Source organism: Hyla sarda, chromosome 1 (genome assembly GCF_029499605.1).
Source record: "Hyla sarda isolate aHylSar1 chromosome 1, aHylSar1.hap1, whole genome shotgun sequence".
Classification (NCBI taxonomy): Eukaryota; Metazoa; Chordata; class Amphibia; order Anura; family Hylidae; genus Hyla; species Hyla sarda.
The window spans coordinates 558,841,853-558,867,361 of record NC_079189.1 but is presented as its reverse complement, the minus strand read 5'-3'; the positions used below and the strand labels follow the sequence as shown (position 1 = coordinate 558,867,361).

Sequence of the window (25,509 nt, the reverse complement as noted above, 5' to 3'; positions counted from 1 at the left end):
TATGTATGTGTACCATATAATAATTCATGTTTGGAGCCTTAAAGGGGTATTCTGGTGGAAAAAAAAAATCATATTAACTGGCTCCAGAAAGTTAAACAGATTTGTAAATTACTTCTATTAAAAAATCTTAATCCTTCCTGTACTTATCAGCTACAGTATACTACAAAGGAAGTTGTGTAGTTCTTTCCAGTCTGACCACAGTGCTTTCTGCTGACACTTCTGTCCATGTTAGGAACTGTCCGGAGCAGAATCAAAACCCAACAGCAAGCCTCTCCTGCTCTAGACAGTTCCTGACACGGACAGAGATGTCAGCAGAGAGCACAGAGCACTGTGGTCAGACTGAAAAGAACAACTCAACTTTCTGTGGATCATGCAGCAGCTGACAAGTACTGGAAGGATTAAGATTTATTTTTTATTTTTATAGAAGTAATTTACAAATCTGTTTCATTTTCTGGCACCAGTTGACTCCAACGGGGTTCCCCTTAAAATGCAACTTCCGACATATTTGACTGGAAGAACAGCACAGTACACAGAACTTTTCTTTCCATGAAAACTACAGAGCCCATGACGGAACCCACACATTGCTGTCACTTCTGTTATAAAATGATGAGTCTGCCATGTGATAGATTTGGCACTCCATCATTTTATAACAGAAGTGACAGCAATGTGTGTCTTATCCACAGAATTTGGAAATTAGTTTGTGTTGGAATATGACAGGTTTACATAATATCATCAACATTTTATCCCACAACCAATAATTTAATATTTCTCTTCAGAAAAAAGCCATTCATAACAGGCCATCATTGTGCATTATCAAATCCCCCAACCCAAACAGTGGCACATCCCATTGGAAAATTTTGGACAGGATTTCAAAAATATAAAAATGAATTCTACTAAAGTAGCAAAATATAAAACCCATTGGAAAAATTTGTAAAAAATAATCTTCTAAAATTAAGACCCATGAAGGATTCTTGCTGTAAACAGTCTGGCCTAAGGTTTTTTGTGGCTTTAAAGATCTTCCTTTTTCCTCTTGATGATTTCCCTGACAATAGAGGCCACTTCATCTCTGATATTTTCCACAGGCTCCTCGGGTCTCCAGGTTTTCACGACTTGACCTTGGGGGTTAACCAGATATTTCCAGAAGTTCCATCTTGGCTCCTTCTTAGTTGAATCTAAATTGAAATACATGAACTGGGTTATCTATGGAATTAGTTTGAAATACGAGGGATGTTTAAAAAGTTTCTGCACTTTTATATTTTCTTTAGAAACGGTAAGATAAATATAATATAAAAATATATACAGTATATATATATATATATAAAGCCTCCTTACACAGGGCCCTTGTGGGGAGGCAAGTAGTAAATAAAATATAATGAACAATTATACCGCTCTATAAGGATATCAGGAAATTCATTAATCCATTATCTGTTAGTCCGAAAGTTATCACAGTCCGCAATTATAATGCATGTAAATGAATGTAAATTCAATATTCCATATGTGGGTAGCCGTATCAGAAATATATATTTACCAGCTGATGATATACAAAGTGTCAGAGTCGTCCAAGTTCCATTGATGTCCGAGGCTCCATATGCTGTACTGAGCGCTGGCGTGCCCTTCTGCGGCTGGTCTGCCTGCCACAGACCGAGTGTGAAGCCGCCGTTCACAGAGATGAAGAATACAGCTGATGGAGGATAAATGCTGACATATACTTCTGCAGCAGACAGACCAAGTGGGAAGCCGCTGATAGCAGAAGGAGAAATGGATGATACAGCCTCGTGGGGAATCTCGGCATCTGACGTCAGCCAAATGATAGGGCTGGTGGAGATGGAAGATCCGGTAAAGGTAAATGGAACCATGCGGCTGGATTAAAAGTCGGGGTCCGTCTTTGCGGTAATGTAGAATAAAGTCCCAAACAGATGCGGCAATGATGCAGTATTTAATTCTAGATGCGTTTCAGGGTGCTAAATGAAATGACCCTTTCCTCAGTAGACATGAGGACATCTACTGAGGAAAGGGTCATTTCATTTAGCACCCTGAAACGTGTCTAGAATTAAATACTGCATCATTACCGCATCTGTTTGGGACTTTATTCTACATTACCGCAAAGACCGACCCCGACTTTTAATCCAGCCGCATGGTTCCATTTACCTTTACCGGATCTTCCATCTCCACCAGCCCTATCATTTGGCTGACGTCAGATGCCGAGATTCCCCACGAGGCTGTATCATCCATTTCTCCTTCTGCTATCAGCGGCTTCCCACTTGGTCTGTCTGCTGCAGAAGTATATGTCAGCATTTATCCTCCATCAGCTGTATTCTTCATCTCTGTGAACGGCGGCTTCACACTCGGTCTGTGGCAGGCAGACCAGCCGCAGAAGGGCACGCCAGCGCTCAATACAGCATATGGAGCCTCAGACATCAATGGAACTTGGACGACTCTGACACTTTGTATATCATCAGCTGGTAAATATATATTTCTGATACGGCTACCCACATATGGAATATTGAATTTACATCCATTTACATGCATTATAATTGCGGACTGTGATAACTTTCGGACTAACAGATGCCGGATTAATTAATTTCCTGATATCCTTATAGAGCGGTATAATTGTTCATTATATTTTATTTACTACTTGCCTCCCCACAAGGGCCCTGTGTAAGGAGGCTTTATATATATATATATATATATATATATATATATATAGTTACATAGTTAGCAGTTACATAGTTAGTATGGTTGAAAGAAGACATACGTCCATCAAGTCCAACCAGGGAATTGTAGGGAAGGGTGTAAGGGGATAAGGGAAAGGGATGTAGTTTTATAATTCTGCATAAGCATTAATGTTATTTTGTTCCAGGAATGTATCTAACCCTGTTTTAAAGCTGTTAATTGTTCCTGCTGTGACCAGTTCCTGAGGTAGACCGTTCCATAAATTCACAGTCCTCACGGTAAAGAAGGCGTGTCGCCCCTTTAGACTAAACCTTTTCTTCTCCAGACGGAGGGAGTGCCCCCTCGTCCTTTGGGGGGGTTTAACCTGGAACAGTTTTTCTCCATATTTTTTGTATGGGCCATTTATATACTTATATACGTTTATCATATCCCCCCTTATATATATATATTATTTTTTTTTATATTATATTTATCTTAATAAATGTATTCTTTGTTATCATCATCAATTTGAAGCATGGTTCTCTATTTCTGTTTAAATTTATTAATTTTTATTCATCATGTATCAGTTTATCTGGTATTAGTCTTGAGGTGATGGTTCTATATTTTTCTTTTTAATACATTTCTATTGTACTTCTTTTAGTGTAAGTACTGTACCATAGATCCACCTCCACTAATTTTTTGTGAGCTGCACATTGCTTTTTTTTTCTTTTTCCTTTCTGTAATTTACAAATCTTTTCAACTTTCTGGCACCAGTTGACTTTAACAAATTGTTTTCTACCCGAGTACCCCTTTAAAATAGTGTACTCAAGGATTGTGCATTAGGCCTCATGCACATAGCCATATTACATCTCCTTAATATGTGGTCTATAGGAAGCTTTTATCCTATACCGACAGAAGTACATAGCTTCCATATATTCACATGTCACATTATGGGGGAGGGGGGTGCACCCCATAAACCATTGTATCTAAGGGACAATACAGTGACTTGTGGTGGCAACTATTGCTGGTACATGGACAGGTCCATAATAGAAACTTATGTGATGTCCCAGTACAGGATATAGTCCCGTTCAGTACTTAGGCCCTGTCAGGTTTAGTCCCTCTGTGTCCTAGGGGCTCTGCTGCAGTGTCTCTCCCATAGTGTTATATGTATTATGTATAAAGGACCTTTGAGTTTGTCACATGATAATGTGGTCACATGTTCAATTCACATGTTTGTTACCCAGAGAGCACCAGCTAACCAGGCGACCTGCAGATTGACCTATGGACTCCTTGCTCAGCCCCCCTTTTAAGAGGGAGAGGTACTACAATCTCTCTCTTTTCTGCTGAGGTCAAGTCCATTCCAGGCATCTCAGAGCGAGTGTCCAGCACATCTGGAGGCCTCAAGCCTAACCTATAGCCACATGTCAGTAAGTCAAGTCATCTCTGTCTGCTGTCATTATCGTCAGTCAAGTCTATTATGGTCAGCGTGGTTGTGTTAAAGTCTGTCAAGTCACTGCAAGTCCCAGCAAGCTGCAAGGTCCCCTCCATGTTACTGGTCACCTCTCTGAGATCCTGGCCTAGCTGTAAAGACTGTTACCATCTGTCTACCTCAGTAAAGCTACTGTTAACCCTAACCTGGCCTTGGACTTGCCCTGCCTAGGACTAGCGGAGCAACCATCGGGTAGCCCTGGCGTCACAAACATTTAGAGGTTAATACCATCTGCCCCTGGGCTACAACATCTGCCCCATACATCTCACATCGCACCACACTTACCGTATTTTTCGACGTATAAGACGCACTTTTTCTTCCCCAAAACTGGGGGGGGGGGGGGAAGTTGGTGCGTCCTATACGGCAAAAAAACACACCTATCGCGGTGGTCCCTGCGGCCATCAACGGCCGGGACCCGCAGCTAATACAGGACATCACCGATCGCGGTGATGCCCTGTATTAACCCTTCAGATGTGGCGATCAAAGCTGACCGCCGTGTCTGAAGGGAAAGTGACACTAACCCGGCTGCTCAGTCGGGCTGTTCGGGACCGCCGCGGTGAAATTGCGGCGTCCCGAACAGCTTACAGGACACGGGGAGGGACCTTACCTGCCTCCTCGGTGTCTGCTCCGTGTCAGGATCCCCTTCATGGCCGGCGCTCTCCTTCGACGTCATCACGTCGTCGCGTACGCCGTCCCGTCATCCAATAGGAGCGGCGTGCGTAGCGACGGATGACGGCGACGGAGAGCGTGGATCCTGGGGAAGAAGACGTCCGGAGCGTTGGGGACGCGGCGACAGCGAAGGAGCAACATCCAGGGCAGCGGTGACGGGTCCAGAGAGGCGGGGACAGGTGAGTACTACCTCCTATCCAGTGGTCTTCAACCTGCGGACCTACAGATGTTGCAAAACTACAACTCCCAGCATGCCCGGACAGCCAACGGCTGTCCGGGCATGCTGGGAGTTGTAGTTTTGCAACATCTGGAGGTCCGCAGGTTGAAGATCACTGTTGGGTTCAGAATCTTTTTTTTTCTAGATTTTGCACCTTTAAAATTGGGTACGCCTTATATGCCGGTGCGTCCTATAGGGCGAAAAATACGGTAGTTTGCCGCTGTACAGGCAAATAAATAGGATCAAAATCTCAGTGAACAAATGCCATAGAAAACAAAGGTAACCACCTTCATTTCCATACCTCTAAAAGCCCATAGACTTACCTACAAGAAACCGAAACGCAGGTTCCGCCTCCAAGCCCAGAATCTTTATCTTGTTGAATATGGGGAACGTCACTGCGTAGTTTCCTTTGGCGAAAGCGGCTATTTCACGATTCGTGTTTGGCTCCGAATCCCCAAACTGATTGCAGGGGAACGCGAGGACATTGAAGTGGGACGGCCCAAACTCCCTCTGTAACTCCTGCAGCCCTCTGTAGTTTGCATCTGTGTGCTGACAGGCACTCGCCACGTTTACAACCAGAGATGCCTGCAGGAGAGAAAGGCAGAAACTCATTGTCGTATTGCAAAACTACAATTCCCAGCATGCCCGGACAGCCAACGGCTGTCCGGGCATGTTGGGAGTTGTAGTTTTTGCAACATCTACAGGTCCACAGTTAAGAGAAAACTGCTTTAAGTCATATAGGGGACATATACAGTAAAGAGAGTAAAAAATGGCAACAATAGTGATGTAAACATATCATTACTTTATCTAAAGGTATATACACAGTAATAGGTATATATAGTATACGTAACAGTCTAATATATGCAGTCTATAAGCTGTGACTTACTTTGCCTCTGTATTTGCTCAGTGATACCGTCCTCCCCTTGGAATCCTTCACTTCATAGGAGTAGAAGTCTTTCCCTCTGGGCCTGAAGAATTTTAACTGTAAAATAAATAAAGCGGCCGTGCATACGACCATAGAGAAGAAAACAAGAAATACTTTAGCCTTTGGGGACGAGCATTTTAAGGCATACGGAGGAGGCAGAGTCTCCATTTTGGAGATTTTTTGCAGGGAAGTTTCAGCAAGTCCCTGGAATGTAGGGAGGAGCGTCATCCGTAACTGGAAACCAGATGCTTTCTCAGCCCTCCGGAAGATACAGAGGAGGATCTTAAGTCACATTCAAACTATGATGACACGTTTTTGTATTAGTGTCATCGTTGTTTGCAAAAAAAAATAAAAATTAAAAACAGCAACACTCTTGTTCACAGGTTGTGTCTGGTATTGCAACTCACCTCCATTGAAGTCAATGGGACTGAGCTGCAGTAATAAATAGAAAAGAAAGGGGGCTCAACTCTCCAAAAAATAACATGGGGTGCCATCAGGTATAACCAATCACAAAAAGAAGGAAAAACATAAACATGAAAGCGATGCACACCCAGAGTAATAATATTTACATACAAGCATGTAGAAAAGATACTCACGGCACTCGATGCGCTGGTATAAAAGGTACTTCTTTATTTCAGACAAAGGGGTTCACAGACATCGGGAGCGGAGACGGGGGAGACCGGTCAACGACTGTTTCACCGCAACTGCGGCTTCTAATAATATTTAAAAATCAGTTATTGTTTATTATGCAACAACTTTTAAAGAACTATCATGCAGAAAAACGTATCTTCAATCCAAAAGATAGGGGCTAAGTTTTAGATCACAGGGGGGAGGGGGGTCCGACTTCTATTAAAAAATCTTAATCCTTCCAATACATTTCATGGGCTATACACTACAGAGGAAATGCTTTTTCCGTGCTTTTGGATTTCTCTGATGTCATGACCACAGTGCTCTCTGCTGACCTCTGCTGTCCATTTTAGGAACTGTCTAGAGCAGCATATGTTTGCTATGGGGATTTTCTCCTGCTCTGGACAGTTCCAAAAATGGACAGCAGAGGTCAGCAGAGAGCACTGTGGTCATGACATCAGAGAAATCCAAAAGCACGGAAAAAGCATTTCCTCTGTAGTATACAGCCCATAATATATACTGGAAGGATTAAGATTTTTTAATAGAAGTCGGACCCCCCCCCCCCCATCCTGTGATCTAAAACTTAGCCCCCATTTGGATAGAAGATAAGTTTTTCTGCATGATAGTTCTCCTTAAATGTTGTTGCATAATAATAAATGATTTGTAAATATTACTATATGGTCCAGTAGAAGCCGCAGTTGCGGTGAAACGGTCGTTGACCTGTCTTCCCCATCTCCGCTCACGATGTCTGTGAACCCCTGTGATGTCAGAGAAATCCAAAAAGAAAAGCATTTCTTCTGTAGTATATAGCGCCTAAAAAGTACTGGAAGGATTAAGATTTTTCAATAGAAGTAATTTACAAATCTGTTTAACATTCTGGCACCAGTTGATTTAAAAAAAAAAAAAAAAAAAATATATATATATATATATATATATATATATAAATAAATAAAATAGTTTTCCACTTGGGAGTTACAGAAACAACATGACTAGTGGCGGTACGCTGTTTAGGCAACCCCCATTAATATCAATAAGAATTACACAAACTACTAAACAGCATACTTGTTTTTGGAAGCCATAACTAAGTTGTAGGGGGATAGGGGGCCCTCAATCTTGAGATATTTGTGGATCCCATTAATGCAATATACTGTGTAATACATTCAAATAAATATCCAATACATTGTTTAGTTCTGATAGTAATTTGCAATATCTTATTTCTTACTTTAGACACCAGACATCGGAAAGATGTCATATTCAAGATTCAAAAGAAGCATCTTAAGAAGACGGGCAAGACAGATTCCTGTCGCTAGTAGTCCGATTTCCTCTAGATGGCAGTATTGTCAAGGACAACACCAGGAGCCTGCCTTCAGTGAGCAGTCCCTGAGCTCATCGGATGAATATTGGCGAACACCGGAAAAATTGGTATTATTACCATGTAGGTGCTGCATGTATATTTACTTAATACAATGCGGAGATTTTTCTATATGAATCCCTGGATAATAAGCTAATTTTTGATATACAGTAACCCCCCGACTTACGGTGGCCCCGACATACGATCATTTCAACATACGATGGCCTCTCAGAGGCCATCGCATGTTGAAGGCAGCATCAACATACGATGCTTTTGTATGTCGGGGCCATCGCATAAATGGCTATCCGGCAGCGCAGAATGCTTCACCTGCCGCCGGAGAGCAGTTTACGGTGCCCCGTGTGGTCCGGTGATGACCACTTACCTGTCCTCGGGGCTCCGGCGCGTCCTCTTCAGAATCCCCTGCATCGTCGGCGCTCTCCATCGTCTCCATCACGTCGCTGCGCACACCGTCCCGTCATCCAATAGGAGCGGCGTGCGTAGTGACGTGATGGCAGCAACGGAGAGCGTGGATGCCTGGGAAGCAGAGGCCTTGCCGGAGCGTCGGGGACACCACGGGGACGCGGCGACAGTGATGGGGGGAGACATCCAGGCAGGGGTGACGGTCCGGAGTGGCGGGGACACGTGAGTATAACCTCCAATTCCAGTGGTCTTCAACCTGCGGACCTCCAGATGTTGCAAAACTACAACTCCCAGCATGCCCGGACAGCCGTTGGCTGTCCGGGCATGCTGGGTGTTGTAGTTTTGTAACATCTGGAGGTTCGCAGGTTGTAGACCACTGTCCTATACTTTACATTTCACAGATCCCTCAACATACGATGGTTTCAACAAACGATGGTCCATTTGGAAGGGATTCCCATCGTATGTCGAGGGACCACTGTACTTTGCTTTACTACCTTTGTACAGCATTTTAGTCACGCAATGTTTTATTCTCTGTTCATACAGAACATTAACCTCAAACTTCTGCTAGGTTCCTGTTGTGAATTGTGGAAGATTACACCACAGTCACACTAAGCTGTTGGGTCATATCTGACAGTAGAGTAGAGCGGAACCATTACTTGGTCCAAAGCCAACCAGCAGAATTTTATTTTTACAGGTAAAGAGATGTGTATGAAAGGAGAACATGGCATTTGAATATTTGAGAGTGGATGTTCTTGTTGGAACTCTGAAGTAGATGCTTCAGGCAACACATGGTTTTCTAGGAGTCCAGGCCGATAACAGTTATGTTTCTTTTTTTTTTCATTAAATTTTATAATTTTAAAAATAGAAAAAGGGGGTGATTTAAATTTTTTATATGGGCCCATTTTTTTATTTAAATTTTTTTTAAACGTGTCTTTTTATCTCTTATACATATGTGTTGTAGTGTGCTGTCAATTCTGATCATCTACTATTACAGCATACTTATGGCAGGCTGTAATAGGAGACTTAAAGGGGTACTCTGGTGGAAAAAAATTTTTTTTTAAATCAACTGGTGCCAGAAAGTTAAACAGATTTGTAAAATTCTTCCTTCAAAAAATCTTAATCCTTCCAGTACTTATCAGCTGCTGTATAATACAGAGAAAGTTCTTTTCTTTTTTTATTTCTTTTCTGTCTGACCACTGACACCTCTGGCCATGTCAGGAACTGCCCAGAGCAGGAGCAAATCCCCACAGCAAACCTCTCCTGCTCTGGACAGTTCCTGACATGAACAGAGGTGTCAATCGAGAGCACTGTGGTCAGACAGAAAAGAAATTCAAAAAGAAAATAACTTCCTGTGTAACATACAGCAGCTGCTAAGTACTGGAAGGATTAAGATTTTTAAATAGAAGTAATTTACAAATCTGTTTAACTCTCTGGCACCAGTTGATTAATTTTTTTTTTTCTATTGGAGTACTCTTTTAACATAGCAACCATAGAGGCCTTCAGAAGGCCCCATGCTGTCATGACAATCGATTAGCATTGCATTGGGGGAAGGATAGAACCATTAGTTGCATGACAGGACCTGCACTTAACATTTAATTGCCTAGACGCTGCAGTCACTTTTGACTGTGGCATCTAGTGGGTTAAAGGGGCACTCCACTGCTCAGCGTTTGGTACAAACTTTTCTGAATGCTGGAGCCAGCGCCGGGAGCTCGTGACGTCATGGCCCTGTCCCCTCATGACGTCACGGCTCGCCCCCTCAATGCAAGTCTATGGGAGAGGGCATGACAGCTATCACGCCCCCTCCCATAGACTTGCATTGAGGGGGCAGGGCATGACATCATGAGGGGGCAGGGCTATGATGTAATAAGCTCCCGGCGCCAACTCCAGCGTTCCAAACACTGAGCAGCAGAATACCCTTTAAGTGCAGTTATACTCTATGGGGGACATTTCCTAATCTAGTCTATTCTGGGTATGCTTATAGACCAGCGTATGTAGTAGTCTCCTGTCTATTGTGCTCCTAATTTATCAAAGGTCTCACAGCCCTTGATAAATTCTGTGCTCAGACTTCAGGGTCTACAGCTTAAACTGCATTTAGACCTGCTCCAACATGGTCTGACATTTCAGCGTATTTTGGGCAGATGCGACTTGTCGCACAAAAGTCGCACTTGATAAATTCAGCACCAATGCATTTTCCAATGCATTTCCGTCTAAAATAGACTTGCATGCATCATGTTCTAAAAATCCTCTACAGCAAAAGTCGCAGGAAAGTCACACATATTTAGACTGCGACTTTCTGTGCGACAAATTTAGACAGGAAAAACCAGTCTAAATCCTTTGATAAATCTCCCCCAATGTGTTTTTTGCCCAGACATGGTTTAGGCCAAGAGCCAAAAGTCCACTAAAGGACTCCCTTAAACAGATGATAGCTGGTATAGCCAACAGTTATTGCTCCTGACTCCCAATACATCTGCTCGCTTGACATATTAAATAGTAAAAAATGAACAATGTAAAAAAAGATGAAATAAAAGAACACTTGAAGCAAACCAAATAATATAGTCTAATTTGGTATTGTATTTGAAAGAATCTGTTTATAACATTTATAATATTGTTGAGCTGAATAGTGAACAGATTTTTTTTTAGTATTTTATAATATTATAAATGAATAAAAAATGAAAAGTCTACTGCCACATAGCCGCAAGGAATGAACCACGGCACTCACTGATTTTCATTACATTCTTTTTTCTTCTATATTGAATAACACTTATAACATAAATGGGGGGGTTACAGTGGACAGTAAGGGTGTGCAAAAGGAGGAGATGGAAGTTTCATGTCTACTGGCACTTTGTCAGGCCTTGATACCTTCTTAATGTACTGTAACTTTTTTTCAGACCTCACAGAAGTATCCAATGTAAGTGTTCCGGACTCAACTTCCAAACCATCCCATTCTGAAGACCATCCCATCGTAAGCCACAGCATCTCTAAGAAATCTATGAGAAAATGTCTAAATCAGAAAAAATTATCATTTCTTCAGCCTCAGGTAAATTCTCAGAATAATGCCATTACTATCACCTAATACTGGTTTTGGCTAAAACAAACAAACAAGCAAACATAAAACACAATAGAAACTACCAAACTTGCTTCAAAACTTTAAAACTGTACGCAGTGAGCTTCTTAGCTCCTCCTTGTGGTGACCACAGGCAGCTAAAATCTGCCATGTGAACATAGCCTAAGCCTGTGTTTCCCAACCAGTGTGCCCCCAGCTGTTGCCGAACAACCTTCAGCTGTCTGGGCTTGCTGGAAGTTGTAGTTTGGAAGCTGTAGATTTACACCAGCTAGAGGCACACTGGTTGGGAAACACTGCTCTAAGCTGAGCCCTCTTAAAAGGAAGAAGTTAAACATCGTTCTAATTGGATCAATGAGTCCAATATCAGATCTGCCTGTCTGTAGGGCATGTAGTTTTTAATTCTATCCTTTCCAGAGTACATAGTATAGAAGAAACAGTGGTGATGGCATTGGCCTTGGCCTTTTTTGGGAGAAACCTCTGCAAAAAAATCTCCCTTATGGAAACAAGGCCTAGAGGCCCAGGCCAGTATATACTATGCTACTGTACATAAAAGGGTCCCACATGTAACTCAGTTATTTTGTTTGCAGATATTCCTGACCTCTGTGGAAGAGCATAAAACTGGAACATCAAAGCTACATAACACTACAATGCAGATATGTGAAAAAGACTCCTGTATACACAGAGGTATGGGGAAAAAAAAGGAAATGGAGCTGATTCTACTTTCTTGGACACTAATTCAACCAGATCCTACTCATTCTTTCAAGGGTTATCCCCTTTGGCCCTCCACTGTTAAAACATCTTTTTAGTTCCTTTACCCCTGATTTTATTGTAGTGGCCCACGGTGATGGCGGGACCATGGGGTGTAGAGGATGGGGCAACATGGTATTAACCCCAGAGGCAAGGTGTTATTAACCCCTAATGTCTGTGATGCTAGAGTGGTTTTTGGGTACCGGAACCATCCAAATGGTATCTCTGCTATTCCAATGGCTAGGCAGTGAAAATGAGAGTCCACAACCAAGTTATGGTTTAACGGAGGCTTTACTGAGTTAAGACAGGTGTTATTATCTTCACAGCTAGGCCAGAATCCCAGAGAGGTGGCCAGGAATACAGAAGGACCTTGCAGCTTGCTGAGACTAGTTGTACTTGTAGATAATTGACTTGAGGCTTGGCTACACTGTAGGCAGTGACAGCAGACATAGACTTGACTTACTGGAATGACTGTAGATTTATGGCCTTCCAGGTAGCTGGACACTAGCACTGAGACATCTGATCTTGACTGTTCCTCAGCAGGGAGCATAAGAGAGAGAATTGTAATGGCCGCCCCCTTATATAGAGGGGGGCTGAGCCAAAGCCCATTGGTCAAACTGCGGGTCATGTGTTAAACTGGTGCCCTATTCTATGGGGATTTCCAGAAGCAAAACAAGTGGAATTCCACAAGCAAAAATTCATAAGTGTGAATGGGAGTGCGGAATCCCATAGAAGTCTATGGGCTTTAATTTGAGGTGTAATTCCGCACACGGAAATTCTGCTGTGTAAATATACCCTAAATTACTTCTTTTTAAAGAACTTAATCCTTCCAGTACTTATCAGCTGCTGCTACAGAGGAAGTTCTTTTCTTTTTGAATTTCTTTTCTGTCTGACCACAGTGCTCTCTGCTGACACCTCTGGCCATGTCAGGAACTGTCCAGAGCAGGAGAAAACCCCCATAGCAAACCTATCCTGACATGGACAGAGGTGTCATCAGAGAGCACTGTGGACAGACAGAGAAGAAATTCAAAAAGAAAAGAACTTCCTCTGTAATAAACTGCAGCTGATAAGTACTGGAAGGATTAAGATTTTTAAATAGAAGTAATTTACAAATCTGTTTAACTTTCTGATGTTTTGTTTTCCAGCCGAGTACCCCTTTAAGCAGTTTCTTAGTTATGGCTCTATATTGTTGATTATATAACCTTCTTCTTAGGGGTTCTTACAATTTTTTTGTGTTTTTGTGCCTACAGAATTTCTTGTACAGTATAGACAAAAGATATGCAATGGTTTCCTGATTGGTAGAGGTTTGGACCTATCATTGGCCAGGAAACTTTTGCCCCCTTCATCTGCAAGGCTAGGCATCATTGCTTAAAATGGTTATCCACACATAGATAAACAGAGCTAATTTCTTCCAAAAACAGCACCACATCTGTCTTCAGGTTGTGTGTTGTATTACAACTTGGCTCCATTGACTTCAATGGAACAGAGCTACAATACCATACACAAACTGAGGACAGTTGTGGTGCTGTTTTTAAATGAAGAAATCGGCTCTGTTTTTTTTACATTTTTTATCTGAGATAATTATTCATTCATAAATTCCCTAAATTAACTTCATAGAGAGCTGCACTCATAGCCACCTCTCCCTTTAGTCTCCTCCTGTATTTGGCCTCCTTTCAGAATAGGGACCCAGAGATAAACCCCCTACCTATTAGACATTGATAGCATATCTAATTAATATGCTATATTTGTCTACAGTGGGAAAATCCTTTGATTATCAATAAGGCCATATTCACGCGACAGAATTTCAACGATTTTAATGTGATCATGCTGCACTGTGCACACGGCAGAATTTCCACGCCAGATGTTTCTGCCGCGGAAATTCTTATTCCGGTGTCCGCAGAAAAATAGACCTGTCTATTCTTTCTATGGAGTCTGCAAGGAAATGCATTGCAGTCTATGAGATGGCACATTACCGAATGCGGTCCTAGCGCCGGCATGTTGTGCCTGTACTCTGCTGCCTGTGGATTGTGCACACAAATTTCCATTCCACCATGTGAATATAACCTACGTGTGTTGTCTTTGTGATGGACTTGTATCAAATTAAAATGCTCTGTTCTTTATCCTATGTTCATTCCTCTTTTGAGATGTCTGTCATTTGCTCCATTACACAGAAAAGCTAATACTTAACTTCACTTCACAAGACTAATACAAGTTTGGTCAGTCTTTGGATCATTGGTTTTCCCCTCTCGTGTCACAAAGCATACTTCAGTCAACATGAGAAATCCTCCTTAAATGGGCTGACACATGAAGACAACCCCTCTGCACGTGCCTGCATTGAGGTCCTTTGTAATCTGGCAGGTCATCAGTCATCCATTTTTCATTAAAAAAAATCAACGGCTTCCAAGTATTTTGCTTAGATTAAGGCGCCATTGATAGTCTGTTTCAGCATAGTGCCACAATGGTTGGAGAAAATTGGCTTCTATGCCCTTTCCTTCTCAGACCCAATCATTTGCTCCTCCGCTGGACATTCATCCGCAGCATTTGTAAAATCTCATCCACTTGCTGTACACTGCAATCTGCTTTGGATTTTTTTTAGGTAAAGTCTGCAAAAAATCCATCACTTAACCCTTCCAGTGTTATATAACCTTAAGCGTCGCTGAAACAATCCCTTCACATCCTTATAAAAATCAGATGTACTTAATTCTATAGAGTAATGTTTTTCTGCAGGCTGTGGACAAAACAAGACAGACGTCTCACTGCAAAACTCTTCCAATAGGAGCTTGTTGCAACCTGACGTAAAGATCCATTTGTCCGGGCTTCGGAATGATTACTGTAAGTTCCAGTAAGTCGTATTTTATTGTCACATATAATATTACGACTAATATTGTTACCAACACCTATTGATTGAATAGAATGTTTTATTATAATGTTAAATGCCCATTGTTGCTTTCATATTGGCTGATTGTTGGGAGTCCAACCAACAGGACCTCCCGCGATCTCTGGAACAGGACCCTGCGCTCAGTGAGGAGCGCGTGATGCAGACTTAGGTCTTTTCCACCCTCCCATAGAAATGATTGGAGCGAGTGCCGAAAAGACCTGAGTACAGCACTCGGGCATTATTGGCACTCTTATAGAAATGAATGCAGTATGTGCCGTCTACCAGTAAATGACACGTACTGAGAGAGTCAGGGTCCTGTCCCGCAGATCGTGGTGGATCTCAGCGGTTGGACCCCACCGCAATCCACTATTTATTCTTGTGGATAGGGGATACATTTTTTTTTATTGCTGAAATTCTCTTTTAATAATAGGTTGCAGCTTTACTGTACTGCTGAAGGCCTTGCTAAGACATTATAGAAATACTATATTGTACATAGAGATAAGGCTTTAATCAACTTGCGCCATCCTCTCTAAAGAAATATTAAGTAAGCTATTCTTAAGTAAGATTTCCTCTAGAATGATTTTATGAGCTTAATGTTTTTTTTTCTTCAAATGACTATGCTCACTAACATTTCCCTATGCAGTGATCCCTCAACTTACAATGGCCTCAACATACAATAGTTTCAACATACAATGGTCTTTTCTGGACCATTGTAACTTGAAACCAGACTCAACATACAATGCTACAGACAGTCCAGATCTGTGAAACGTGTCAATGGCTGGAAGAGCCGACCAATCAGAATGGGCATTTTACTGGTGAATCACCTCTATTACTGAAGTACATGCACTGACCGGCTGTCTGGTAGCGCCCCCCTACAGTACAGGGAGGAACTACAAGTTCTGTACTACTCCTTACCTGTGCCAGGGTTAGCGGCTCCTTTGGACACCAAGTAAGGGCGGCTCCATTTGGGACACTGTGTGTACTGTATAGGACCCTGAAGAAGCTCCTGTTCTCTACATAAACCATTGTTTCCCAACCAGGGTGCCTCCAGCTGTTGCAAAACTACAACTCCCAGCATGCCCGGACAGCCAACGGCTGTCCGGGCATGCTGGGAGTTGTAGTTTTGCAACAGCTGGAAGCACCCTGGTTGGGAAACACTGACATAGACAGTGATTACAGCTCCCAGCAGATCTTTCTTACTTTTATATGTAAGGATTTGCTTTATCTATACTAGTTATCTATTTATTTTTGTTTAATCCTCACTTTTTCCTATTTTTGGATGACATTTTGGTGGCTTCAGAACCAATTACCAGGTTTCCATAGAGTTATAGTCTCAACATACAATGGTTTCAACATACAATGGTCATCCTGGAACCAATTAATATTGTAACTTGAGGGACCACTGTATTCCCATTTGTATCAGTCACCTAAAGTGTAGGGTTTGCTACAATTTCTGCCTTAATATGGGATTATCCTTATATTTACATCACTGTGCCTCTACTTACATATATTTGTTGTTTCTTTTCAGATCTAAACTTGTTGGATTGGAATTCAGAAAATCATGTCGCCCTGGGGCTAAAATCAGCTGCATATATTTGGAATACGGAAAACAATAGCATTGCTCAAACTATTCTTTTACATTCTTCATCAACATATGTTTCATCAGTATCATGGATAAATGCAGGGTCATGTCTGGCGGTGGGCACAAGCAATGGAGAAGTTCAGGTAGGTATTTTTGTGCAACTTGTAGCAATTGAGCTCTAAGGCTAGGTTTCCACTTGGTTTTTTTCTGGAAGTTTTTGGAAAACTGCCACTGCCGTTTTTGAGCCAAAGCCAGAGGTGTATTCAAAAGAAATAGGAGATATAAAGGAAAGACTTATACTTCTCCTTCCTTATGGATCCACTTCTGACTTTGGCTCAAAAACTGCAGTGGCAGTTTTCCAAAAACTGCCAGAAAAAAGACCAAGTGGAAACCTAGCCTTATGGTTAACATACAAAAGCCCGGATTTATCAAACTGCATGAAAGAAAAATGTGTCTGCTTTACGCATAGCAGCTTAGGGTTTATTATACAAGAGCTTATAAATGAAAACTGATGACATTTATATCTTATAAATGAAAACTGATCTGTGGTTGGTTGCTATGAGACAATTTTTTTTCTGACAGATTGTTAAATCTGGGCCAATCCAGACATAAAATGTATTTCACACAAGATCTGGGACATGCTGTAAACTGAAATTACCAGTTTTCTGCAGAACACTCTTGGCTTTACTGTGTAGATTGTGGCAAAGCCATTCAAATTATTCCATTATTATTATTAGGAGGCCACGGTATTTAAAGAGTACCTGTCATGATCTTGATAAATGTTATAATCCTCCCAGTTCACTGCCCCCATCATGATAAACCACCCCCTGCCTTTATTTTTATACCTTGATATTGCTGTGTAGTTTCTGCTCAGTCTCAGTCAGATTACAGGCTGGAAAGGGGCATTCTCCAGCAGGCTGTGACATCATCTGAAGCCATCCAGGGGAGAACTTCCTCCCTCACTCTGCTACACACAGCCCAGAGCAGTTCAGTGTGAGATGAGCTATGATTGGCTAAGGCTGCACACACCCCCTTCTGCACTCCAGACTGCATTGCCAGAGTTTGGACTTCTGCCAGGCCAGCAGGAGTCCAGTGTCTGTGCAAAGGATGGGGGAAAATGTGCTCTGAATAAGTAGAGGCTACTTTTTTAAACACAAATAAAATATAGAAAACTTAATTTTTTAAAACAAAGTACATTAGGAAGATTTTTTTATTTGACATAAGGAGTGCAATAGCAAAAAATTGTTTTAATACAGTGCCCATTTAAGTTACAGCTATTTAAGTTACAGCTTCACTGTACTGTTTTAGGCTTTACGATAGCAACACTATACTGTACATTCAGATAAGGCTCTGTATGCAGCTGCTATGTCTTTCTTTTGCTGGAAACTATAGTCATTAGAGATGAGCGAACTTACAGTAAATTCGATTTGTCACGAACTTCTCGGCTCGGCAGTTGATGACTTATCCTGCATAAATTAGTTCAGCCTTCAGGTGCTCCGGTGGGCTGGAGACTCTTTCCTAGGACTGTATCCACCTTTTCCAGCCCACCGGAGCACCTGAAGGCTGAACTAATTTATGCAGGATAAGTCATCAACTGCCGAGCCGAGAAGTTCGTGATGAATCGAATTTACTGTAAATTCACTCATCTCTAATAGTCATCTTGTATCACTTTTGTTTCCATAAACTCAGAATTATTGCAGCTGATACAATGCTAATATACCGTTCTGCACTGGCTATAAAGACAATACAGGAAGGAAATATTAGTCTCTGAATATAAAAGGCCCTAAAGACATTTAAATGTAATATAATACAAATTTTTTTTTGTTTCATGTAAATTCATAAATTTTGACCAATGTGTCTTGGCACACGTCTATTGGTGACCACCCATAGGAAAATCTGTAGAATTCCTGCAGGTAAATCTGCAAGGACAGTACCAAAGTGTGTAGATTTTGTGTTTTTGTGTTGGATTTGCTACCGGAAATTAGGAAGTGCAATATGTTTATGTTCTAATAAAATAATGAATTTGAAATCTACAATAACTGCTGATTTTCTGAAGATTGGACTCTCTCGTTGAAATCAATGAGGAAAATCTTTCATAAATCCTTAGTATTTATTGACTGCAGGTCAATTTCCACACACATTTTCAGCAGATTTATTTTTCAGTGTGTAAACTTCATTCACATTGCTACCACTGTAATGTGCTGTGGATTTTGGAGTGTAGCCAGCCCACGTGAACATACTCAGAGGGTATGTTCACACAGTGGAGTCGCAGCAGAGTCCCATGGTGAAATTTCCACGGCAGATGTTTCTGAATTAGAAATGTCTATTCTTTCTGCCGTCTCATAAATGGCAATCCAAATCTACACGATGTTTAATCTGTCCTAGGATTCTTCTGAAAATAGCCATATCATTTAGGCTATTAAATTGTAAATAAATATTGAAAATTGAGTGACAAAAAATAATGTCAGTGAGCTGTGAAATAATGGACTTTTCTAATCTTTCAGCTCTGGGACATTGAAACTCAGAAGAGACTTAGGAACATGCTTGGGCACATGTCTGTAGTGGGGGCTTTAAGCTGGAATCAACACATTGTAAGCAGGTAAGGACAGGCATGCAATCCACCGGGTAGGAATTTTGCCTGCAAATAGGCAGCCAACTATGTTGTGGATTTGTGATTGATTTCACCATCTTCTGTGTATAGGGATGAGATCCCCAGGGAATCGGTAACAAAATCCTCATGTAATGCATGCGCTTTTTTGCTGCGTATTTGTGTCAGCGCTGCATGAAAACAACGACTGGTTACTTAGTGTTGCCTCATCTATTTATACACCACATAGCAAAGGTTTGTGATGCTTCTATGGAAGGTCTGCTGTTCACTCCATATTTCTGACCTCCAGCGGAAGGGAGAAGTGATACATATTCAATCCACAAATTAAGCATTATAATATTATCTACTACATTTCCTTTATTATTATTATTATTATCATCATGAAGCTTTTGTTTATGGTCAAGTCTACTCACGGTGGTGTCCTTTTGTTAGTCACAAGGTAGTAAATGCAAGGAAAATTCCAGGGATAGCAGCTGTTCAGCTTTATTAATAAATGCATAGAATTCACAGTTTGCCGTGTCGTCTTGATTCTAGGCTACAGTTTGACCTTTCTTTGAAATGCTAGTCACAATGTTGCATTTTTCACAATTACATTTCAAGAAAATAGTACATTCGAGTAAATTATTTTTCCTCCAATTCATCCATTTACCCACCTCTGTTTTGTGCAGTGGCTCCAGGCTTGGTCATATACATCATCATGATGTCCGCATGGAAGAACACCTCATTGGAACTCAACGTCACAAGCAAGGCATTTGTAGTCTAAAGTGGTCACCATCAGAAAAGCTTTTGGCTAGTGGATCAAGTGATGGGATACTTAAAATCTGGCCCTATGATCCAGGATCCTCTAGGATTAGTACACCACTACAGAGCATGGTGCACCCCACAGCTGTCAAGGTGAGATTTACCAGAAGGAGATAACACTAGAGATTGTGTACTGTTCTTAACACTTGTTTAACCAGATGTCACCTGTGGAAGGCATCTGTTTAGGAACCATAATGCACTATTTATATAGGCAAAGTATAGCTTCTCTTGGTACTTGTTGACTATATTTGGCACACTATGGTAATATAGATACTATATGGCTCTTGTGTTGACAAACATGGCACATGTGAGTATGTGGTACTTTCTTTGTTTCATATAGCACTATGTGAGCATAATTTCAGCAGCTAGGGCTTGGTATGGCACTACCGTATATACTCGAGTATAAGCCGACCGAATATAAGCCGAGGCCCCTAATTTTACCCCAAAAACCCAGTAAAAGTTATTGACTCGACTATAAGCCTAGGGTGGGAAATACATCATCCCCCCCTTTCATCATTCAGACCCCCGTCATTAACACCCTCAACATCATCCCACTGTCATCATCCCACACCCCCCCTTCATCATCACCGCCTGTCATCATCCCACCCCCCCTTCATCATCACCGTCTGTCATCATCCTCCTGTCATCATCCCACCCCCCCCTTTATCATCACCACATGTCATCATCCCACCCCCCCTTCATCATCACCACCTGTCATCATCCCCCCCCCCCCCCCGTCAATGTCTGAACAGTGGTCTTCAACCTGCGGACCTCCAGATGTTTCAAAACTACAACTCCCAGCATGCCCGGACAGCCGATGGCTGTCCGGGCATGCTGGGAGTTGTAGTTTTGAAACATCTGGAGGTCCGCAGGTTGAAGACCACTGAGGGCGGAGAGTTCACTCGAGTATAAGCCGAGGGGTGTGTTTTCAGCACGAAAAATCGGCTTATACTCGAGTATATACGGTATGTGAAAACCATATGGCTCTCTTTAAAGAGACAAACAAGAAGAGATCACATATTGGCAATCTATGGGCGACAATAGACACTGTGCTGGCAATGCCTTTGGGTAGGTAATATATGTCATGGTTCCACATTCCAATTTGGAAAATTATTGTCAGTCATGAAAAGATCTGTAGACGACCTGTGCTTCACTTTCCAACAATCTAATGTCTGTTCTGACTGCACGCTGGAATTAATTGTAAAACTATTGACTCCTGAGAAAAGGAACAAAACCATAGCAAGAATGTTGGCTGCAATACAAAATCAAAGCCGTATGTCAACACTTTGGTTTATCATCTACAGGCTATGGCCTGGTGTCCGTGGCTCTCTGACCATATTGCTGTAGGAGGTGGAATGAGTGATGGCCACATACGTATTTGGGATACAAGTAATGGAAAAATGACAGACTCAATGAGCACAAACTCACAGGTAAGCAAGTAATTTTTACTATGTGTATGAACAGTGCATTCTTATTACATTGTAGCGCTCCTGCCATCATGTCTATAGCTCAGTCGCTTTACTATATGATTTATTATGTACAGTATAGAAAGTTAAAAAAAAAAGAGAGAATCTTTCCAAGAGAGTCTTGTTCCAAAGACACAGTTTTTCTTTGCAGTTTTTTTTTCCCCTTCTGGTTGGGCTAGTGCTTCCTCCCAATTGTATATTTAATTTTGTCCTATAATAGACAAGAGGTGCATGAAGAACCCCATCCTTTTAACTTAGTAATAATTATGGTCATACAATAACTTACACCATGAACATATTCATTAAAATTACGTTTTTTACTATTTTTGCACAAAGTGGAAATTCTCCAAATCTGAAAAAAAATTAAAAATCTGCAGCAAAATTTGCATGTATCAATGACAATAATCCAAGACAGGCCCTGAGATCCATGCAGATTTTTCTATGCACTATGGCTACATATGCCAGTCCCACTCCAGGTTTTTTCTAGGAGCTTATTCACTTGCATTGCACTTGAATTCACTGTGTAAGATCAACAGCTGTATACTTCACATTTATTTTCTCTTTTTATTTTAATTTTATTTTATATGTGTGGACTAGATCTGTTCCATGCTTTGGCTGCCAGATACAAGAGAGCTTGTCACTGGTCACGGATCTCCAAGAAACCAAATGTCTATTTGGCAATACCCCTCTTTAGCAAAAGTTACTGATATTCATGGTGAGTATGATATTTACTAATCACATAGATTTTCTTTAAAAAATTAATAAATAAATAATGATTTTCTATTTCCACGTACCCATTTAGGAAGTTAGTGTGGTGGGGGTCCTCTCTTCTGCATAGAGCAAGAACTTTTTTTTTGTTTATTACATAGACATGCCTTTGCTTTCAATGGGAACTGTGTAATACCCAATTTCCCCTGTGCTGGCACTGGAAAAATGTAAGACTTACTGCCAGACTCCCCCAAAGATTACAGCTGTTTGCTTGGGGTCCCAAAATGGGAGACATTTTGTAACCAACTTATTGTCACTTGACCCTTCCAACAAATAGGAATTGTTGGTCAACAAATGTTGCACAAGCTCCCACAAACAGAGCTTGTGCTAGAGAATTTAGCAATTTTAGCCATTCTCCTTTGGCACAAGGAATGATAAATTCTGTCTTAAATGTGCATTAATATAATTGTATCATTGCGATACATGATTTAACTTTATATTGCCTATTTACAGGGCACATAGGAAGAGTTCTGCACCTTGTGCTAAGTCCAGATCACAAGAGAATCTTTTCAGCGGCAGCAAATGAAACATCTTTTATATGGAAATACAGCAAATAAAGAGTAAACTAAAGGAGAACAAAAGATAATCATGAAGTTAGAGACTTTAACATTGCTCTGATGTAAAGGAACATATTGGCCCAGATTTACTGAGATTGGTGGGTTTTCAAAATCATACTGTCATGACCAGGGGTGGACAGGGAGAGCAAGCCCTAAACAGACCCTAGAAAAACTCTCCCTGCCTACTTACCCATCCACCCTTAACGATGGATCGACAACTTGGAGCCGGTCCCTCCCTGCGCTACGCAATGGGTAAAATACAAATAATATACATAGTCGGTTACAGGCCAGAAACAGAATGGGAAAACTATCAGAAAACCAGATATACCAGACAGAATATAAACTCACAAACAGGGCAGGATGCAGTGTAAAAACATACAATTCATAAACTGAAATCCAGATAAACGGCAGACATGTATAAATGAACAAGAGATGCAGGGGATGAACGAAAGAACTGAATGCTAAACACCAAACTGATCAGGAACATAGAACACCGTTCACACTGGGACACAAAACAGAAACAAACTGGACACCCCACTCCACAAAAGGATTAGACAGCATAATAAAGCCAAATAGACTACTAGCCAGCGGACACACTCCACCTTGTGATCAGGATGCTGACCTAGTAGGAAACAGAAATATAATACATAGAACACTAGACTAGAACCGGATGAATCTGAATAGACTCCTGGATACCAAACAGAAATTATAACATACAGAGCACGAGTAACAAGCAAGACTCACAATGTGAACAAAGACTAAGCAGAACGGACATACATAATCCTAAAAACCGACTGATGTACATAAAACCAAGCAGACTAAAAGCTATCATAAACATGATTATTAAACCATGGTTAAAACTCAGATATTAACAGATAAATACAAGGTGCATGCCAAAACAGACATTGTCAGAGTATTGCACAAATAACCAGCACAGACTATAGGAAAGCTCAAGTTTAAATAGCCCCACCCAAGTTCCCATTGGCTCAGAGCATTAACTATTCCCTATCCAGGGTGAATAGCACAGAAAATTGATACTGTATACAAACAAAGTCTGAACAGGGTCTTAAACTGAAAAAAGCAAAAACACAAAAACAGACATTTCACATACCTCACTAGGGTTATAGTTTCTTGTAATACTTGATAACTGTATATTATCTGTCTCTTCAGTATTAGTGTATTTGTTTTTTTCACACCAAACTGCATCAATCACATCTTTAATGGGAAAACTGACCAATTTAAAATTAGCCATGAAAGTGCAAACACCATGCGCTAGAATCTGTAGGGCATCCCATAATAAATTAATCAGTTACATTGAACTGACCAAGGACATGCCCCTTTCTGAGCAAGATTGGGAAAGTCATAATAAATCTTCCAGGAATGGTGTGAACATGCTTGAAATGCTAAGAAAAAGGAACTGTTGGTTTTGGGCCATTGTATGTTTCAGGGACAATAATTAGAAGGCAGCCCCAAGCTGTGTTGGACTGGGTTTCCTTGGGCCACCTTCCATCTGTACAAAATATTAGCACTTTTAACTTTATTATAAACTTTGAACACACAGGACTTACTGTATAATCTATAACAGCAGCTCCCAGACCGGGATACACGTACCATCAGGGGTACGCAGCAGTTTCCCCGGCAGTTTGTGCAAGAAAATCTGCAAAGGCGCCCGCTGGTTCCCATGCAGCGATTATAGAGCAGGTACTGGTCGGGCAGTCACTGAGGAGCGGATATCTCCACACAACAGCAGGAACTGTCTGACCAGGACATGCTTTGTATTTGCTGCATGCTGGGGGTATAGGACCTGTGGTGGTGTCACAGTCATGTGACCAGTACATGTGGGGCGAAGCTCAACAAGATAGAAGGGATTGTGGCTGAAGGACCTTTTGAAGCCAGAGCGAAGCAATCGGGGGAGAAGAGAGTCTGAGAGAAAGTTCAGTGACAGATCACCCTGTATTATACTCCCAGGGCTGCAGTCACTACTCTGCTGATGTGAAGTCACTGTGTATATACTGTACAATATAATTCCCTGTACAGATAATATAATTGTACACAGTTACCCACACCAGCAGAATAGTGGGTGCAGCTCTGGAGTATACCTGATAAATACTCCAGAGCTGTACCCACTATTCTGCTGGTGGAATTACTGTGCACATACATCACATTACTTATCCTATACTGATCCTGTATTACTGGTCCTGTAGAGTGACATTCATTATTCTGCTGGTGAAGTCACTCTGTATATTAAAGGAGAACTCCAGATTAGACAAATTGTCCTCCATACTGCCGTCAATAAAAAAATAAATAGATACATACCTTCCTTCACTCCCCCGGTGCCTCCGGTAACCCACTCCAGTCTCCGCCGCGATCCTCTTCCTGGTTGCCGGTGGTCGGCGAGTCATACAGCATCTGCTGCCGGGCCGAAAACATCACACTGCCGCTCAGCCTATCGTCGGCCGAGTTGGGACTTCGCTGCGGTCGGTGATTGGCTGAGTGCAGTATGACTCGTCGACCACCGGCAACCAGGAAGAGGATCGCGGTCGGAGGCCGGAGTGGGTTACTGGAGGCATCGGGGAAGAGAAGGAAGGTATGTATCTATTAATTTTTTTTTTTTTACTGCCGGTAGTATTGAGGACAATTTTTATATTCTGGAGCTCTCCTTTAAGGCTTGACAAATTTGTTATGATG

At 41.5% G+C, this 25,509-nt stretch overlaps 2 protein-coding genes across 7 annotated transcripts in view; one reads left to right on the top strand and one right to left on the bottom strand.

The window, feature by feature from the left end:
• CDC20B (cell division cycle 20B) overlaps positions 1–25,139 on the top strand; it is a 39,451-nt gene extending 14,312 nt beyond the window's left edge. For 3 of the 6 annotated variants that reach the window (XM_056542340.1, XM_056542329.1, XM_056542336.1), the window contains 10 exons: positions 7,807–8,014; positions 11,239–11,387; positions 12,002–12,098; positions 14,889–14,993; positions 16,568–16,764; positions 19,126–19,220; positions 19,898–20,123; positions 21,335–21,460; positions 22,094–22,211; positions 22,718–25,139. In XM_056542340.1, coding sequence (XP_056398315.1) covers positions 7,807–8,014; positions 11,239–11,387; positions 12,002–12,098; positions 14,889–14,993; positions 16,568–16,764; positions 19,126–19,220; positions 19,898–20,123; positions 21,335–21,460; positions 22,094–22,211; positions 22,718–22,821 — 1,425 coding nt within the window. In that variant the 3' untranslated portion in view covers positions 22,822–25,139. Of the gene's footprint in view, positions 1–2,171; positions 2,463–3,882; positions 4,080–7,806; positions 8,015–9,044; positions 9,169–11,238; positions 11,388–12,001; positions 12,099–14,888; positions 14,994–16,567; positions 16,765–19,125; positions 19,221–19,897; positions 20,124–21,334; positions 21,461–22,093; positions 22,212–22,717 lie in introns of those variants that run through there. The other 3 variants (XM_056542354.1, XM_056542346.1, XM_056542362.1) reach the window with 3 other exon arrangements.
• GPX8 (glutathione peroxidase 8 (putative)) lies at positions 402–6,525 on the bottom strand. Its single transcript, XM_056542425.1, has 3 exons — positions 5,914–6,525; positions 5,351–5,612; positions 402–1,172 (listed from the first exon to the last, which is right to left on the bottom strand). The coding sequence occupies exons 1-3, from the start codon at positions 6,178–6,180 to the stop codon at positions 1,009–1,011; spliced, it is 693 nt and encodes a 230-aa protein (XP_056398400.1). The 5' UTR covers positions 6,181–6,525; the 3' UTR covers positions 402–1,008.
• Positions 25,140–25,509: the final 370 nt, after the last annotated feature.

Excerpts from the sequence above, each read along its gene's own strand:
- GPX8 (XM_056542425.1), bottom strand. The coding sequence starts at position 6,180 with ATGACGCTCCTCCCTACATTCCAGGGACTTGCTGAAACTTCCCTGCAA. Across the intron at positions 5,613-5,913 it reads TGAGCAAATACAGAGGCAAA|GCATCTCTGGTTGTAAACGT; the intron begins GTAAGTCACAGC and ends TCTCTCCTGCAG. Across the intron at positions 1,173-5,350 it reads TGCGTTTCGGTTTCTTGTAG|ATTCAACTAAGAAGGAGCCA; the intron begins GTAAGTCTATGG and ends ATTTCAATTTAG.